The sequence below is a fragment of the Aquarana catesbeiana genome, linkage group LG03, assembly GCF_042186555.1.
Source record: "Aquarana catesbeiana isolate 2022-GZ linkage group LG03, ASM4218655v1, whole genome shotgun sequence".
Lineage (NCBI taxonomy): Eukaryota > Metazoa > Chordata > Amphibia > Anura > Ranidae > Aquarana > Aquarana catesbeiana.
This window is the reverse complement of record NC_133326.1, coordinates 300,681,060-300,700,622: the sequence shown is the minus strand read 5'-3', so window position 1 is coordinate 300,700,622 and position 19,563 is coordinate 300,681,060. Positions and strand designations below refer to the sequence as shown.

At 41.4% G+C, this 19,563-nt stretch overlaps 1 protein-coding gene across 1 annotated transcript in view; it reads left to right on the top strand.

Moving 5' to 3' along the window:
• OTOGL (otogelin like) overlaps positions 1-19,563 on the top strand; it is a 202,821-nt gene that overhangs the window by 125,731 nt on the left and 57,527 nt on the right. Inside the window, exons 23-29 of the mRNA XM_073620249.1 lie at positions 209-386; positions 3,037-3,179; positions 5,590-5,613; positions 5,806-5,898; positions 16,896-17,085; positions 17,778-17,992; positions 18,691-18,832. Coding sequence (XP_073476350.1) covers positions 209-386; positions 3,037-3,179; positions 5,590-5,613; positions 5,806-5,898; positions 16,896-17,085; positions 17,778-17,992; positions 18,691-18,832 — 985 coding nt within the window. The remainder of the gene's footprint in view (positions 1-208; positions 387-3,036; positions 3,180-5,589; positions 5,614-5,805; positions 5,899-16,895; positions 17,086-17,777; positions 17,993-18,690; positions 18,833-19,563) is intronic.

Sequence of the window (19,563 nt, the reverse complement as noted above, 5' to 3'; positions counted from 1 at the left end):
GCCTCCATTTTTACAGCTGGCATAGCTCAGACGAATGGAGGATTCAATGCTATGGATTACAAATGCCATTTGAATACTGTTCCAGTATTTTCTGGAACAGAACATTTTTAGTTTTGAGCTGAAGAGGAAAGTGTCAATCTGTAAACTACCATATTGTAATAACCCTACCTAACACAAATAATGCATTGATTCTGGTTTGTTTTTCTAGCCAAGGTACATTGAACCGCTGGATCCATGTAGCCAATATGTTTGCATTAATATGGGCTGGATGCTGTACAATGTATCAGGTAATTGTCAGAAAAATGTGGAGAAACCTGACTGCGGCTTCCGTGGAATGCCTGTCCAAGTGAACACTGACAGCTGCTGCCCAGAATGGGAATGTCCATGTGAGTTATCTTCCAGTGTTTTCATATTTTTAATCATGGATTATGTAAATAATAGAGAGAATACAGTATATAATGATAAAGCCATAGATGCCCATCTAACTATCCCTGCCTTGAGGATTCCAAATAGAGGAATTTAGTTACTTATATTTTTTACTGCTTTCTGTAAGCTTTGGGGAAAATGACTTTGCAAAGTGCAAATTCCCAGTGAAATCAATGGGAGCCGAGCCAAGCATGCAGACTGGCTGGCTGGTAAAGGGGGACCCCCCATATATGGTCAATTACATCACATGGGAAACTCCTCTATGCTGTTAATATTGGATCAGCTGTGATGTGCCAGATCTGTCATTTGGTGGGAGTGAAGTAATGAGACCAGATGTAAGTGTGCGTTTTTTTGTTTTTTCATTAGGCATCGTGATTGACCTGTATCTAGATCGCTAGATGATGTGATTGATGGTGGATGTGCACCACTGGACTTTTTTAGATTTTTTGTGAAAAACGAGTCTGCATTTGCAGTTTACATTTTTTTGTGAACAAGTAGGGGTGATAAGCATATCTTACTCATGGGGGGGGGGGGGGGGGGGGGGGGTTGTATATGGAGGCCCTCTTATTATTAAATGCAGATTTAAGATTCCAATACCCTACCCGCAGACCCCCAAAACCATGGGGCCAGGCTTTTGGGTAAGAGGCCCTTAGGTCCTCGTCCTCATGTTTTTTTTTTTTGTGTGAGTTCCTCCTTAAATTCAGTACCAGACCTGAAAGGCCTGATATGAATTAGAGGGGGACCCCATGCTGTTTTTAGTGTGTGTGTGTGGGTGTTCCCCGTTAATATGTATTACACCCTGATATAGCATCTTGTATAGATGAATGAAATTCCTGGCCCATTCAAAAACAGAATGAAGAGGTCAGGAACTGTCATTTTGCTGGCAATGTAAATTTGTAAATGTCAGGTTTTTTTTGTATTAGGTTGTATACATTGTACAGATATACCACTTCAGAAACAGGGACATGGCATCTCCCAGTCTTGTTATTTAACCGCTTGCTGACCAGCCGCCGTCATTATACTGAGGCAATTTTGCACGATCCCGCGAACCGTCGTAGCTGCACGTCAGTCCTTTTAAGCGGGCACTGCCGCCCATGCGCGATCATGGGCACGAGAGCCAGAACAGGGACGTGTGTGTGTAAACACACAAATTCCTGTTCTGTGAGGAGAGGAGAGACAGATCGTGAGTTCCTACTATCTAGGAACAACGATCTGTCAATTCCTCCAGTCACTCCCATCCCCCTACAGTTAGAACACACACTAGGAACAGTTAACCCCTTGATCTCCCCCTAGTGTTAACCCCTTCCCTGCCAGTGACATTTACACAGTAATCAGTGCATTTTTATAGCACTGATTGCTGTATAATTGTCAATGGTCCCAAAAATGTGTCAAAAGTGTCCGATCTGTCTGCCATAATGTTTCAGTTCCAATAAAAATCGCTAATCCCCGCCATTACTAGTAAAAATAATAATAATAATAATAATAAAATTGCAATTAATCTTTCCCCTAGTTTGTAGACGCTATAACTTTTGCACAAACCAATCAATATACACTTTTTGCGATTTTTATTACCAAAAATATGTAGAAGAGTACATATCGGCCTAAACTGAGGAAAAATTAGCTTTTTTTATAAAAAATGAGGGATATTTTTCTATAGCAAAAAGTACAGAGATGATAAAATACCACCAAAAGAAAGCTCTATTTGTGGGAAAAAAAGGACGTCAATTTTGTTTGGGTACTGTGTTGCATGACTGTGCAATTGTCAGTTAAAGCGACACAGTGCCATATCGCAAAAAATGGCCTGGTCATTGAGCAGCTAAATCTCCCGGGGCTGAAGTGGTTAAAGACATTTTACATTTTTAAGGTTTCTCTTTAAGCATTACTTAAATTGCTGCTTCCCACCAAATGGAGTTTAAAAAAAGTTTTTGCTGTGGTACCCCCGGGTAGTACCTAGCCCCCCCATAGTGGTTCAGTTCGGCTCCCAATAATTTAAATAGGGTATCGATCTGGCACCTGCTTTTGAATCAAACCCAGTTTACTAAAATTGTTGCTCCCCACTAAATGGAGTTTTTGTTTTTGTTTTGTTTGCTGAACATGTCTCCCAGGGCAGTGCCCAGCTCCCATAGTGGTTCAATTCAGCTCCCATTGATTTCACTGGAGTATTGATTTGGCACCAGCGGATCCTGCCTTGAACTGAACCCAGATATGTTTAGTTCATCTCTATTACTAATATGAACATATTGCTACATTAACAGCCTCTGCTTCCTTAATAAATCAACCCAATTGTATCTAAAATACACTTTGCTGACTGCCCTAGGGCCTGTCTAGAGCTGTGTACAAATAAGGATGGGATATTTGCCAAGAGACATAAGCATAAGGTAATATAAGTGCTATTTACAGTGTTGTTACACCAACCATTTTTTAAACCTAGCATTCACCCAAAAGATTTTTCTTGTACATATCACACATTATTGCAATTGTATGGTTTCTCTATATATTATATACTGTATACCTCTTTGTTATTTTCTGGTGGCAGCATGGCTCTGTGTTTATATGTATGCACTAATTCTGTGCAGTATATATTTAGTAATAATGTATGTAATTTCTTAGGCCAGTGCTCTGTGTTATCAGAGCTGAGCATCATCACATTTGATGGAAACAACATTGCACTCTATAATGCGGCACCCTACATCTTAGTCAGGCTTCCGAAAGAAACGATTGTAGCCCATATTGAAAAATGTCCTCCAAGCTTGGTAAGTGAGATCATTTATTGTTTACTGGCACATGCATTAGTTACTGAAGATATTTAATGCCCATGCAGTAATGAACTGTTTCTTTGAAGGAAACCTGTCAGAGTCATGGAAAATATCAACATTGACCTCTCATTTTAAAAACGTTAATTGCCGACCCTCTTGGTTAAATATAATGAGTGACTGATAATATTATTATGCAGGATTTATATAGTGACAACAGTTTGCACAGTGCTTTACAAAATAAAAATACACAGTAAAATTGTAATGCAGTTCATGACAAGAGGTATTGGAGGGTGTTGCTCGTTAGAGCTTACAATATAAAGGGAAGAACAAGTGATACAACAAATAATAACTGTGTAGGGATGATTCGTTGGAGTTTTCAGGGATTGCCAAAAGGCAAAAAGAATAGGAGAAAGCTAGACAAATTGGGGTAGGATGTTCCAGTAAATGGAAGATTCTCTGGAGAAGTCCTGTAGGTGAGCATATGAGGAGGTTATGAAGGAACTAGAGAGCAGGAGGTCTAGGGAGACCGATTGGAAGCGAGTAGAAGGATTGGCAGAGAAAGGGATGGCAGACACTGAGTGATTAGTAAAGTAAATGGATCCACTATAAATACATATGGAGATAAGGAGCAATGGCAGCCAATATATTGTTCTCAACATGGGTTTTATTTATTGCTAGTACATGCTAATTTTAAAGCCCCAATTATTAATCTACCCCACCCCCCCCCCTCTTATCCCCACACTAGGCAATCACCCCTGTCCTCCTCCTCTTAAAGACCCTTGGTAATATGTTAAGCTGTTTTTTTTTAATATGTTTATCTTTTTCTGAAGTTTTTAAGCTGGTCATGTAACATGCTGGGTTCTTTTTAGTCTTCACTCCTGGCAGAAGGTGGTCCTCAAGATACAGGGAGCAATGTTGACATGATTATATCAGTGCCACTCTCTGTATCAATATGATGTGAATTAAGGGCACCGTGGTGATGCTGGCCCATGACACCCTGTATTTACAGTGTTGTACTATGAGGGACAGCATCAGATTGAAGATGAATATTGCAGTTAGAGCTACATTTTAATTTTTATAACATATAAAGAAAACAAAAATAGACCAGAGTTGAGCTTTTGGTACAAGAGAACATATACCCAATAGTGGAGATTTACTAAAACTGAATCTGGTGATGCTGTGCATGGTAGCTAATCACCTTCTAACTTCAGCTTGTTCAATTAAGCTTTGACAATAAAACCTGGAAGTTGATTGGTTTCTATGCAGAGCTGTACAACATTTTGCAGGCTTTAGTTTTAGTAAATTCTCCCAATGAGGCTTGAAAATGTACAATCACATAGTGTATTCATGGTTGCTGGAGTTGCATAATTCTCAATTTAAGACACAGAAATCCATGCAAATATAGCCCTCTTTTTTGGGGGGGTTATGAGAAATTACCCTCCCCAAACTGAATATTGCGCTAAACCTGTAGGTAAATAGGAGAACATGAACCTTTGCTAAGTGTAAGAAGAGTGGGTTTGATATTAAAATTGGCAGTGTCTTCTGCTTGGACAGGGCCTTTGTGAACATAGGGGATTCCCTTCCTGGGAAATGAATTAGTAATTTAAACAAAGTAATTGGGAGCAGAAGAACTACTGCAACCAATATATAACATTAACCATGAGTATATAGATGCACACCAGTATGGAAATAATACAAGCTGTATATATGAAGAGATTAATAATAGTACATACATCCAATGTACAAACAGGTATTATCAGCAAAAGGACCCGATAGAAGTCCTAGTGGAATTGTGCACATATACCAGGGTATATATAGGTAAATAATAGAGTTACCTCCAGATGAATGTTACAGCAAAGTCCAGTTGCATCAAAGTCCAGTGGCAGGAGCCCCTGAGGATGATGCGCCATCTGTCTTTGTGTCGGAGACCTGAAAACAAAATCAGTGGTCAAGGAGGTATCCTCCAGGTGTTGTCTAACCAGCCTAGAATGGGACTTCTCCCCAGAAGGAACTGTGGTGTGGCACTGGAACTCAGAGTCAGCCTACTCTGCGCTTCCCTTCCTAGTAGTGTCTTCATAATAGTCTCCTCTGGTCCAGGATTTAGTAGCATGAACAGGGAATGTGGCTGAGGCCTTCAATTTCTCTCCACTTCCTCCAATTCCTCCTTCCAGGATTTCAAAGCCAATGACCCAGGGGAAGGACGTGCATACATAATATCTTTACAGGCATTTACAGAGAATATTAAGGTGAATTGAAGTCTTGAGAATGACTAATTCTGCTGTTTAAATCATTACTGTGCAAATTAGAGAATTACAAGGTTTTACATGCCATAATCAGTGAGACAGGCAGCACTGTTATTTAGAGTTCAGCTATTCACTTCTAATGATCTTTAACTTTTATTTTCCAGAGTGTGAACTCAATAAGAAAGCTGGTAAGTGATTCAACATAGCTGCACAAAAGAAGGAATAATAGTAATGTCCTTCTGATTGTTCCTGTTCTATGGCAGTTCTCCGAAACTCTTACAGGCTCCTATACGACACAAAAATCTTTCTATACATTTTTTTTTTTTCATTGCCATGCACTGACCTCTTTTTAAGTTTTGTCATGTCTTTATTTTTTGTAGGTTGCAGCTGGAGGTACTTCAGGGCTGTGCTTCAAAAAACTAAATGTTACAACTGCAAAATTTCAGTTGCTTATAAATCGCTTAGAAAGGAGGGTGAGTATAAAATGACTGCTCTCTTGTCATATGTATAGGGCCGTCTTTACCGCAGGGCAAATGGGGCATCTGCCCAGGGCCCCGCCATTGTTGAGGGGACCAAAGCAGCTGCCCCTAGAGCTTGTGCTGCCCGCCAGCTTTTTTTTCAGCCGGAGTTCCTCCACCTTCGAGCTGCCCGCTATTGTCACTTGTAAGTATAGGAGCGCTGCTTCTGTATTTACAAGTGATGGTGCTCTCCTCCCGGCGGCCATTTACATCCCTCCCTTTTCTTCAAAACTATCAGAGACCAGAGAGAACAGAGGGGGGAGGGGTGGGGGATGTACACAGGCAGAAGCTGCTCCAAGCCATGGACATTCAGTAAGTTACAGCTGCTCTTCTGCAGCCACACTCTAATGTTATTTAGCTGGTGAGGAGTCGGGATGTGCTCAGTACTGAAAGGGGGGGCAGGGAGGATTGATGCCAGAGGAATGCTGTGTATTGAGGGTAAGCTCCAAACTGGAATCTGGGGAGAGGAGATCCCCCCTAAATCCTGCACTCTGTACACAGACCCCCCCTAAATCCTGAACTCCGTACACAGATCCCCCCTCAATCCTGCACTCCGTACACAGATTCCCCCCTAAATCCTGCACTCCGTACACAGATCCCCCCTAAATCCTGCACTCTATACACAGCTCACCCCTCAATCCTGCACCTTGTACACAGCTCACCCCTAAACTCTGCACTCTATACACAGCTCACCCCTCAATCCTGCACTCTGTACACAGCTCACCCCTCAATCCTGCACTCTGTACACAACTCACCCCTCAATCCTGCACACCGTACACAGCTCACCCCTCAATCTTGCACTCTGTACACAGCTCACCCCTCAATCCTGCACTCCGCACACAGCTCACTCCTCAATGCTCCACTCCGTACACAGCTCACCCCTAAATCCTGCACTCTGTACACAGCTCACCCCTAAATACTGCACTCTGTACACAGCTCACCCCTCAATCCTGCACTCCGTACATGGCTCACCCCTAAATTCTGCACCCTGCATATAGCTCACACCTCAATCATAGTTACATAGTTACATAGTAGGTGAGGTTGAAAAAAGACACAAGTCCATCAAGTCCAACCTATGTCTGTGATTATATGTCAGTATTACATTGCATATCCCTGTATGTTGTGGTCGTTCAGGTGCTTATCTAATAGTTTCTTGAAACTATCAATGCCCCTCGCTGAGACCACAGCCTGTGGAAGGGAATTCCACATCCTTGCCGCTCTTACAGTAAAGACCCCTCTACATAGTTTAAGGTTAAACCTCTTTTTTTCTAATTTTAATGAGTGGCCACGAGTCTTGTTAAACTCCCTTCTGCGAAAAAGTTTTATCCCTATTGTGGGGTCTCCAGTATGGTATTTGTATATTGAAATCATATCCCCTCTCAAGTGTCTCTTCTCCAGAGAGAATAAGTTCAGTGCTCGCAACCTTTCCTCATAACTAATATCCTCCAGACCCTTTATTAGCTTTGTTGCCCTTCTTTGTACTCACTCCATTTCCAGTACATCCTTCCTGAGGACTGGTGCACAGAACTGGACAGCATACTCTAGGTGCGGCCGGACCAGAGTCTTGTAGAGCGGGAGAATTATCGTTTTATCTCTGGAATTAATCCCCTTTTTAATGCACGCCAATATTCTGTTTGCTTTGTTAGCAGCAGCTTGGCATTGCAAGCCATTGCTGAGCCTATCATCTACTAGGACCCCCAGGTCCTTTTCCATCCTAGATTCCCCCAGAGGTTTTCCCCCCAGTGTATAGATTGCATTCATATTTTTTTCACCCAAATGCATTATTTTACATTTTTCTACATTGAACCTCATTTGCCATGTAGTTGCCCACCCCGTTAATTTGTTCAGATCTTTTTGCAAGGTTTCCACATCCTGTGGAGAAGTTATTGCCCTGCTTAGCTTAGTATCGTTCGCAAATACAGAGATTGAACTGTTTACCCCATCCTCCAGGTCGTTAATAAACAAATTAAACAGGATTGGTCCCAGCACAGAACGCTGGGGGACTCCACTACCCACCCCTGACCATTCTGAGTACTCCCCATTTATCACCACCCTCTGAATTTGCCCTTGTAGCCAGTTTCCAATCCATGTACTCCCCCTATGGTCCATGCCAACGGACCTTATTTTGTACAGTAAATGTTTATGGGGAACCGTGCCAAATGCTTTTGCAAAATCCAGATACACCATGTCTACGGGCTTAGCTTTATTTAGATGGCAACTCACCTCCTCATAGAAGGTTAATAGATTGATTTGGCAAGAACAATTCTTCATGAATCAATGCTGATTACTGCTAATGATTCCATTCTCATTACTAAGATCTTGTATATAGTCCCTTATCATCCCCTCCAGGAGTTTACATACTATTGATGTTAGGCTAACTGGTCTGTAATTCCCAGGGATGTATTTTGGGCCCTTTTAAAATATTGGTGCTACACTGGCTTTTCTCCAATCAGCTGGTACCATTCCAGTAGACTGTCAGTGAAAATTAGGAAAAATGGTCTGGCAATTACTTGACTGAGTTCCCTAAGTACCCTCGGGTGCAAGCCATCTGGTCCAGGTGATTTATTAATGTTAAATTTCCCAAGTCTAATACCACGAGGGTGCTTCCTGTGATGTCCTTGAGCATGCTGTCCAGTTCTGGTCACCAATCCTCAGGAAGGATGTGTTCTGAACTGGATAGAGTCCAGAGAAGGACAATAAAGCTAATAAAGGGGTTGGAGAACTTCAGATATGAGGAACAACTGCCAACATTAAACTTATTCTTCCTGATGAAAAGTTGCAGAAGAGGGGATATGAGAGCGATATACACATTTTTTAATGATATTTTTGAATGGCGACTCTAGCATTATGAGGACACTTTTTAATCTTAGATCTCTAAAGAAAAGATGTGGTCGCACAATGAAGTTGGATGAGAAATGGTTCAATCTTAAACTGCGTAAGGGGTTCTTTACTGTTAGGGCTGAAAGGATGTGGAACTCCCTTCCACAATTGGTACTGTCAGTGGAAAGTGTAGATAAGTTCAAAAAACATCTGTATGTGTTTTTTAGCAAACACAATGTACAGGGATATGGAAAACAGTAATATCACACTCACACTCTCTCAGGTTGAACTGGATGGACTGGTCTTTATTCAACCTTAACAACTATGTAACTATGTAACTATGTGTCATGAGGATAAACACTGCAGTTTTGGTCACTGAACCCCCCGATTCCCTCGTGAAGACTGAGGAGACGAATAAATTCAATACCTTTGCCATCTCCCCATCCTTTGTAACCAGATGTTCTTCCTCATTCTTTATGGGGCCAATATGGTCTGTCCTCCCTTTTTTACTGTTTACATACTTTAAGAATTTCTTATGATTTTTTTTGCTCTCCTCCACTATGTGTCTTTCATGTTCTATCTTAGCCGTCCTTATTTGCACCCTTACATTTCTTGTTGCATTCTTTATAAAGTCTGAATGCTGATGATGATTCCTTAACCCTGTATTTTTTGAAGGCCTTCTCCTTTGCTTTTATATGCATTTTTACATTGGAGTTAAGCCATCCAGGACTTTTGTTCGCTCTTTTAAATTTATTACCCAATGGAATGCATTGGCCAATGCCCTTATTTAATATGCTCCTAAAGCAAACCCATCTCTCCTCCGTGTTCTTTGCTCCTAAGATTTTATTCGTATTTATGCCTTCTAGCAAGGTTCGTAGTTTAGGGAAGTTGGCTCTTTTGAAATTCAGTGTCTTTGTATTCCCCTTATGTTTCCTATTTGTGTGATTTATACTGAAGCCAACTGACCTGTGATCGCTGTTACCTAAATTTCTCCGGATTTCCACATCCGTGATCAAGTCTGTATTGTTGGTAATCAGTAGATCCAGTAACGCTTTATTTCTAGTTGGTGCATCTACCATCTGACCCATAAAATTGTCCTGCAAGACACGGCGAGCCTTAAATAAATGCGTGGTTCCCTCCGCCCAGTCTATGTCTGTGCCCAATCCTGCTCTCCCTACACAGCTCACCCCTAAATCCTGCATTCTGTACACAGCTTACCCCTAAATCCTGCACTCTGTCCATAGCGCACCCCTTAACCCTGCGCTCTGTACGTAGCTCACCCCTCCACACTGCTCTACTGCAGGTGGCATAACTAGTCATTTATTTCTGGAAGCCTGTCCTCAGGGATACTGCTCCTATTGGGCTCTGTTCCTAGCTGCATTCAGTTAGCCTTAATAGCTGTGTGTGCTCTGCTCTACTCATTGCTAATAGCAAGTTCTAGGAATTTTCTGTCTATTGATGGGTCCCCTCACCTATCCAGTCCATGGTGTGCAGGCAGTGAGGAGATGATGTGCTGTGACCTTCAGCAACCAATCAGTGAGCTGTATTGATGTGCTGTGACCTCTAGCAACCAATAAGTAAGTGGTAATGATGCACAGTAACCTCTAGCGACTAATCAGTGAGCGGTAAACATGTAACCTCTAGCAACTAATTGCACAAAGGAGCGTGCCCTGAGTCCCATCTGCCAGTGCGCATGCTCCAAAACGCCATTGCAACCCATCAGTGACGTCATCACGCCATCGGCCTGATCCAAGCCTCGGTTTCATCACCGTGATCCCGCTGGCTAGGATTTAAAAAAATTCAGCTGTTCAGAACGCCGCTCTGCAGTGAACGCCACGCCAGTGTGGATGGACTCGTGCCTTACTTCCTTAACCTCCATGTTAGTGGATAATGCACCTGTATCTTATTAAAATTTTTACAGTTCTAACCTAGAGGTGCATGTGTTTCTCTTCTCACCACCACCATGCTTGACTGTAGGCAAGAAACACTTGTCTTTGTACTTCTCACTTGGTTGCCGCCACACACGCTTGACACCATCTGAACCAAATAAGTTTATCTTGGTCTCATCAGACCACAGGACATGATTCCAGTAATCCATGTGCTTAGTCTGCTTGTCTTCAGCAAACTATTTGTGGGTTTTCTTGTGCATCATCTTTAGAAGAGGCTTCCCTCTGGGACAACAGCCATGCAGACTAATTTGATGCAGTGTGCGGTGTATGGTCTGAGAATTGACAGGCTTACCCCCCACCCCTTCAACCTCTGCAGCAATTCTGGCAGCACTTATGCGTCTATTTCCCAAAGACAACCTCTGGATATGACGCTGAGCACATGCACTCAACTTCTTTGGCTGACCATGGAAAGGCCTGTTCTGAGTGGACCCTGTCCTGTTAAACCGCCATGTTGAACTTCCAGTGACCAGTATAGTGTGAGAGTGATAACACCAAATTTAAAACACCTGCTCCCCATTCACACCTGAGACCTTGTAACACTAACGAGTCACATGACACCGGGAAAGGAAAATGGCTAATTGGGCCCAATTTGAACATTTTCACTTAGGGGTGTACTCACTTTTGTTGCCAGCGGTTTAGACATTAATGACTGTGTGTTGAGTTATTTTGAGGGGACAGCACATTTACACTGTTATACAAGCTGTACACTCACTACTTTACATTGTAGCAAAGTGTCATTTCTTCAGTGTTGTCACATGAAAAGATATAATAAAATATTTACAAAAATGTGAGGGTTTTACTCACTTTCATGAGATACTGTATTTGAAAGCTTAGCTCTTGTTTGTTGTAAGATTGTCTAAACTAAAACAAAGAGATTTTGTGAAGCTTTGCTATGAAAAAAAAAAACATATTTAAAGTGATTGTAAAGGCTCGTTTTTTTTTTTTTTTTTTAATAACAAACTTGTGTTATACTTGCCTCCTCTGTGCAGTTGGTTTTGCACAGAGCAGCCTGGATCCTCCTCTTTTCGGGTCCCTCTTTTCTGCTCCTAGCCCCTCCCTCCTTCGAGTGCCCCTCAGCCAACAGCTTGCTACAGGGGGCACCCAAGCCGAGTCAGAGCTCCGTGTATCCATTCAGACACGGAGCCCTGACATGGCCCTGCCCACTCTCTCCCCTGATTGGCTGACTGACTTTGACAGCAGCGGGAGTCAATGGCGCCGCTGCTCTGTCTCAGCCAATCTGGAGGAGTGTTCTTGATGGCTTGGGGGATTGTGGACATCGCTGGAGAGAGAAGGGGCTGGGGTAGGTGTTTAGGGGGGTGCTGGGGGGACTGCTACGCACAGAAGGTTTTTTTTATCTTAATGCATAGCATGTAAAACCTTTTACCTTTACAACTCCTTTAAAATAAACCTGGGCAGTTTATTTTAGCATGTGATTAAAAGTGCCCACTGCCTTTACCCACCAATTTACTGCCTAGGAGGTCGCCAGTCATTTTAAAAATTAATGTGACACAATTTGTGATGAGATATCCAGGTTCTAGCCTTCTCCTCCAACCAACACACCAGGTCCAACACCATAATCAATATATTCCTCCTTCAACCCTGTTACCACTGAGGAAGTTGCCAAATTCCTTTCTGAGGCCCATCGCACCACCTGTCCCATAAATCTTGTCCCCTCACAATTATTACGACCCCCTTCCTGCTCTATCCTAAACTCTCTAACCCACATCTTTAACCTCTCCCTCTCCTCCAGCATCTTTGCCTCCACGCTCAAACATGCACTGGTTACCCCATACTTAAAAAAACCCTCACTGGACCCCACCTGGATGAATAACTTAAGACCCATCTTCTTGCTCCTGTTTGTCTCTATCCTTCTCGAACACCTTGTCTGCAACTGTATGAGTTGTTACCTCACTGACAGCAACCTCCTTGATACCCTACAGTCTGGCTTCTGCCCACAACATTCTACTGAAACTGCCCTACTAAAATTCACTAATGACCTACTAACTGTAAAACCAATGGCCATTACTTTATACTCATACTTTTAGACCTTTCTGCTGCCTTGAGCACTGACACATTTGACCACTCACTCCCCCTTAATAAACTCCACTCCCTTGGCCTCCATGACTCTGTTCTTTCTGGTTCTCCTCTTACCTATTTTAGTGCACTGATCTCCTCACGTATCACAAATTTACTGAGCAACATAGAATGGATATCACGCCACTTTCTCAACCTCAATCTTTCTAAAACTGAGCTTGTAATATTTCTCCTGACCTTTATCATTGAGATCAACAGCACAACCATTGGTCCCTCCACACATGCCAGACCTCTGCTTCGGCCCCCACATCCAGTCACTTGCTAAAGCTTGACGCCTCTACCATCGCAACATTAGAGAGTTCATCCCTTCCTGACTAGTGACACCACAAAACAACTTATTCACTCCTCGGTTATATCCCGCCTTGCAACTCCCTTCTCACTGGCCTATTTTTACACAGGCTATTTCCCCTTCAGTCTATTATGAATTCTGCTACCAGGCTTATACACCCTACTAATCTACTTGTTACTGCTGCGTCTCTCTGCCAATCTCTTCACTAGCTTCCACTAGCCCAATGTAAAAATGTCAAAATACTAAACACAATGTACAAAGTCATCCACAACATTGTCCCCAGCTATATCACCAACCTCAATTGCAGATATCGCTCCTCACAAGACGTCTTGCTCTTTAGCTCCCTTGTTATCTCCTCCAGACTTTTCCAGAACCTCTCCCAAACTCTGGAACGCCCTGCTCTCTTCCCCAGAATGTCCAGTCAGCTTCTACCCTGTCCGCCTTCAGGTGATCCTTGAAAACTCACTTATTCTGGAAAGCCTACCCCGCCTCAACCTAAAAAGCCGTACTTGAGTCACCTCCATCAGATCATCCCCTGCAGCGATTACCTTTTGTAGCATCTCCCCCTCCCTTTAGATTGTAAGCTCCATGAGCAGGGCCCTCCTATTCTTTCTGTATTAAACTGTATTTTAATTGTACTGCTCCCCTTTATATTGTAAAACTGTTGTCGCTATATAAATCCTGTATAATAATAATAATAATAATTATTATTATTATTTTTATTTGCTGTATGAATGCTCAACTGTCATGAATAATCCCTGTAATATGTCCATAATGTTTATTTCTGTTAATTTTCAGCTCCATCTAATGGCCCTAAAGGGTAGATAGAGTTGACAATTATAGGAAATAAACACATTAGATACATTACATGCATTATTCGTGTAGGCTGCGTCAATTCTGTGACATTAGTACAGCAATATTTTAAATAGACCCTTAAGTGTTATGTAGTTATCTAGTGTGAACCTCCTTCTACCTTCCAAGTTTGTTAGTGAGGCTGTTAATCAGGTTTTAAGACATTTAAAGAGACACTGAGGGGGCTAAATGAGATAGGGGGTCAAACTCATCTTTAACCACTCGCCGACCGGCTCACGCCGATATACGTCAGAAAAATGGCACGACTGCACAAAACAACGTATGGGTACGTTGTTCCCTTTAAGAGCCGCTGGAGGTGCGTGCGCGCTCGTGGCACAGCGGGGGACCCGATGCGCATGGCCACGGTTGGTGCCGGCCACCTGCGGTCACAGGCACGGGCGCCAGCACGGGGATTTATGTGTGTAAACACACAAATCACTGTTCTGTCAGGGGAGAGGAGACATATTGTTTGTTCCTAGTAAGTAGGAACAGCGATATGTCTCCTCCCCCAGTCAGTCCTATCCCCATACAGTTAGAAACACTAACTAGGGAACACATTTAACCTCTTGATCGCTTCCTAGTGTTAACCCCTTCCCTACCAGTGACATTTACACAGTAATCAGTGTATTTTTATAGCATTGATAGCTGTATAAGTGTCAATGGTCTCAAAAATGTGTCAAAAGTGTCGATCTGCCCGCCGCAATGTCGCAGTACTGCTAAAAATTGGAGATCACTGCCATTACTAGTAAAAAATAAATAAATAACAAAAATGCTATAAAAATGCCATAAATCTTTCCCATAGTTTGTAGACGCTATAACTTTTGCGTAAACAAATAAATATACACTTATTGTGATTTTTTTTTTTTTTTACTAAAAATATGTAGAAGAATATATATTGGCCTAAACTGATGAGGAAATTTGTTTTTTAAAAACATTTTTGGGGATATTTATTATAGCAAAAAGTAAAAAATATAATTTTTTTTAAAATTGTTGCTCTTTTTTTGTTTATAGCGCAAAAAATAAAAACCTCAGAGGTGATCAAATACCACCAAAAGAAAGCACAATTATACTAATGCTGCCATTGCTGACTTATGCTTCTAAATTTGCTGGGTGCCTGGCTGTTTTGCTGATCTTCTTTCTAATATACTTTGCACCATTGACCTAGGAACAAGTATGAAGTATTGAATCCAGTGGTTTAGAAATATAGCCCCTTCAGGCATTCTCTGAAGGAAGAAGACAGCTTTGCTTAGATGCTTATTTACATCGTCTTCCACATATCTGTAAAAAAAATATCATAAGAAACATAAAAAAATTATAAAAACACTGAGTACTTTAATTATAAGGTTGGCCAAACAAGTTGGTCAACTATTGGAGAAGAAGAGCATTTTTTAAAAAATCCTCTGCAAAGGGATAGAGTACCTCTTAGGGGCAAGACAATAATTGTCTGGGTGGTTTCAATATTTGTACACAAAATCATTGAATAGGGGATGATGAGGAAACCACTTGATAAGGTGAATCAAGCCCAGCCATCCAGTTAAGGGAAGGAAAAACCTCTAAGGGGAACACACAGGCTGAACTAGCCATAGTTCCTCCTGTTCTGAAACAACTGCTGACTGAAAATCAATTTCCCCTCCTCTAAAGAAGGGAGAGACTCAGCATCCAATAATGATTGCCCCAGATGGTCCCCAATAGAATCAGGGATATTAGAGGTTTCTGCATCAGACTCTGCTTCCGAAGGGTCCCCAACAGAATTAGGGATTATAGGTATCTCTGCATCAGACTCTATTGGAGAAGGTGGTGGCATTTTAAAACCTTCATGCTCAGGGGGGCCACAAGTTAGATCTACTAAGTCATAAAACATTGCATAACTGAAGAAAACACCTCCACTGTAAGACAGGAAGTGGTATGAGTTCCAGAGGATGAAAAGGGGGGTTGAGAAATGGTCACTGGCATAGGTGGATCCCACTGGGATCCATGAGAAACATAGAAGGCACAATCCTGCCTTCCTCACAATCAGAGAAAAAAGATTAATACTGTTCTTGTTGCCTAGCAGCTGTAAAAAAATAAAAAAATAAAAGAGAAGGTATAGCAGATGAAAGGCAGTGAAGCAGGGTCAGGGGTCAACACTTTTTTTTAAAAGAGGGCAGCACTGTGGGAATCGTAGGCATAGGTGCAGAAAGCAAGTCCCAAAGCATTCCTAAAACGTCCATTACATCACCTCTGGAGATAATCTAAAGTTTTCATGGTGGATCCATTGCCACAGGAGGGGTGCCTTGGATGATGGGTGACATGTCACCTAGAGTACTGTAAACATTAGCTCTGGGGGTGTACAGACGCAACACCAGTGCACATTGCGACTTTCGGAGGGCATCCTCACTGCCTAATGTGGCTTATTCAAGCAGGTGCTGATGTAAATAAACAGCTCTGAAGAAGAGGAGATACCCCTCGAAACGTGTCAGTTTTTTTGACTCTACATCCAACCATTGTTACTGGCTAGCAGATCATGCTAGATGATGCAAATGATGGACTTTACGCAAATTGCTTGATTTTATTACACGTTTGTGAGTATGCATTCTTAACTTGAATACATTAAAGTGTTGCGAAGGTAATGCGCAAGGCTGGTGCACCCTCTGGTCTTTTTTCCTTTATAAACATTAGCTCTGATCCTGATGACTCCACAGGAATCCCTAGATATACTGGGGGGAGGGGGTTATAAACTCTGGGGGATTGGCCTTCAGCTTTCTATGTGCCTAGTGTTCATTTAACTTGTAAGTAGCAGTATAACTCTATGGTGCTTAATTACCATCCAGCCGTGTCCCTCAATGGATGAAAGAGGAAAATGGGTTCAAATGTCACATGATAGCCCAAATAGCCTATCAGTTTGACAATCACTGAGTATCTGGTTGTTCATTAGTAACATTTTCATGATTCTCTTCCTGTTGTTTCAGGTAGAAGTGAATTCAATACCTCAGCCTTTACCTTACTCAAAGCAAGGACTATGTATCCAGGACACAGGCGCAATGTATGTCATTAACACCCCAGCAGGCATCAGCATTAAGTGGACTCATGTTACTGGTATTATAGACATACAGTATGGCTTGCATTCCAATCAGACCACCAAAACAGAAGGGCTTTGTGGTAAGTAGGACATGAAAGAACCAGTGATTCGTGTCATGTGAAATGACTGCAGCTTTCTTCATTCTTCAGAATATTTCTGAAACTATGAAATATGTCTCAAAATCTCTGCTGGAGCAATATGTTGTGTGGTTATACATCCAAAAAACTTAAAATCTTTATTAGGAATGCTGTCTTAGTAGGTTAGTGGAAATCTTCCAAAAGAAAATCTGTCCCAGTGACAGTTGTTTAAGCAGGGCTTCCCCCCACGTTGGAGGGACTTCCACTTACTACTTTTGTCTTCAGAACTGGAAGTGGAGAGAAATCTTTTTCAATGGAGTAAAAAAGCTTAATATTTCAGGTATTCCCATAAATTCATAACTGTAATTGATTTAACAATGGTAATTTCTACATCTGATCATTGCGACACCACATTGTTCTTCAAAAAGTTAAAAAAATTTAAAAGCTCTTGGTGTTTGCTATTTTGTCTTCTACTATTAACATTAACAAATGGCAAAGCCAGTATCCATATTATAGGGATTGCTCCTCTCCTAAAGTACATTTTAGTTCATTCATACAATATGGATACAATATATGGTGCTATAAATTACCAATACAGGAGGAAATGTTACAGATTAATTTGTAGTATCCAATGATGCTTCACAAAAGTGAGATAAATACTCCCTTAAGATAATTTACCTTTTCTCTGTTATAAGGAATATGCAATGGTGATCCAAGTGACGATTTAAAAATGCAAAACAGGACCATAGTAACAAATAAAGAGGACATTGAAGCATTTATTAAAAGCTGGGAGATTGAGAAATCAATTGATGTTACTACAAGACGTCCAGTAAGGAACTGCACCGAAGATAACTGCACTTACTGCATGGAGTTACTAAACAAAAAAGTATTTTCCCCATGCCACCGGAAGGTATGCACAATTATATTACATAATATTGACATGTTTACCACTTGCCTACTCTGTAAAAACACTCATGGCATAAGAAAGATGAGACTGTATATTGCAGAAGATTGGATTTTTGTTTTTCTCAGGGCTAGAGTTCTGTATAGCCAAATAGGCAGTGGCCAAGGTGGCAGAATTTCTAGGAGTGGCAGACATGCCACCCTGCCTGCCCTTCCAATACAGTTGGGTCCTCATTGTTGTCCCTTCACAGTTTGTTATTTTTTTTGTGCACTAATATTCTATGTACGGTACTTATATTTTTCCCAACCTGGGTCCATGCGCCTATGACTGAAAGTGTGCAGATTGTGTCTTTCAGCTTCTCTGTCCCTAGATTATGCATACTCCATGTGGATGTGATATCTGATCTTGTTAGTGTTATAGATGTAAAAAATATTTATTCATTGAAAATAACATAGTACTCAATGATCAGAGACATGTTCCATTTTTCATAAGATTGAAACACTTCAAGTTGAGGTAAATTAAGATAAAATTACTTTGGCCAGCCTTTCCCCATTTAGTTAATATTTTGGAGGCTCTGGTTGAGTGTACATTTATTGCGCTTCAGACTCTACCATTCCACATTCTTATCTATGCCTTTTCTAGGTAAAGCTAGACGTTTGTTTAAAGTTGATGGTTGGTTTACCTAAAGTAAGTGTTATTTGTAGGTTTCTCCTCAAGACTTCTGTGAGAAGATGTGGATCAACAACACATATTTCTTAAACTATGAATGTGATGCTCTTTCTGCCTATGTAGCATTGTGCAGCAAACACAATATCTGCATTCGATGGAGAACCAAAGATTATTGCTGTAAGTCACACTGCTTTATCATTATCCTCAAATATATACTGTATATGTACTGTAGCAGGGTGGTTGCAAGCATTGGGAAAGGCCTGAGGCACCCTGATGCAGCAAACATAGAATGCAAAATTAGCAGAATGGTTAAAAAGAACCTGAGCCTAAAACTGTAGTGCATAGAGTGCAGTGGCCAGGATTATGTATTATTATTATTATACAGGATTTATATAGCGGCAACAGTTTTTGCAGCGCTTTACAACATGAGGGAAGACAGTACAGTTACAATACAATTCAACACAGAAGGAATCAGAGGGCAAAAGCAAACAGAGTAGGAGATGATCGGCTAGATTGAGGTAGAAAGTTCCATAGAATAGGTTGGTATTTGAGACTAGGTTAATAATGTAGCTGTGAGCAGAGTTGTGGATGGATTTGTAAGTTGATGTAATGTATAACATAGCCAATAAATACAGTGCAGCGCTCAAGACTATGTAACTCACAACGTATCTTCTACAGTCAAACTATCAGATGCAGGGGTCAGGATTATGTAATGTGCAACACTGCATATACAGTGCAGCAGTCAGGACTATGTAGCACACAACATAGTGTACAGAGTGCAGGGGAGAGGGCTATATCAGCATATGGACTGCAACAGTCAGAACTATGTAATGTAAACATAGTGTATGTAGTGCAGCCTTCAGCAATATGTAATGATATATACTGTATACAGTGCAGTAGTTAGGGTG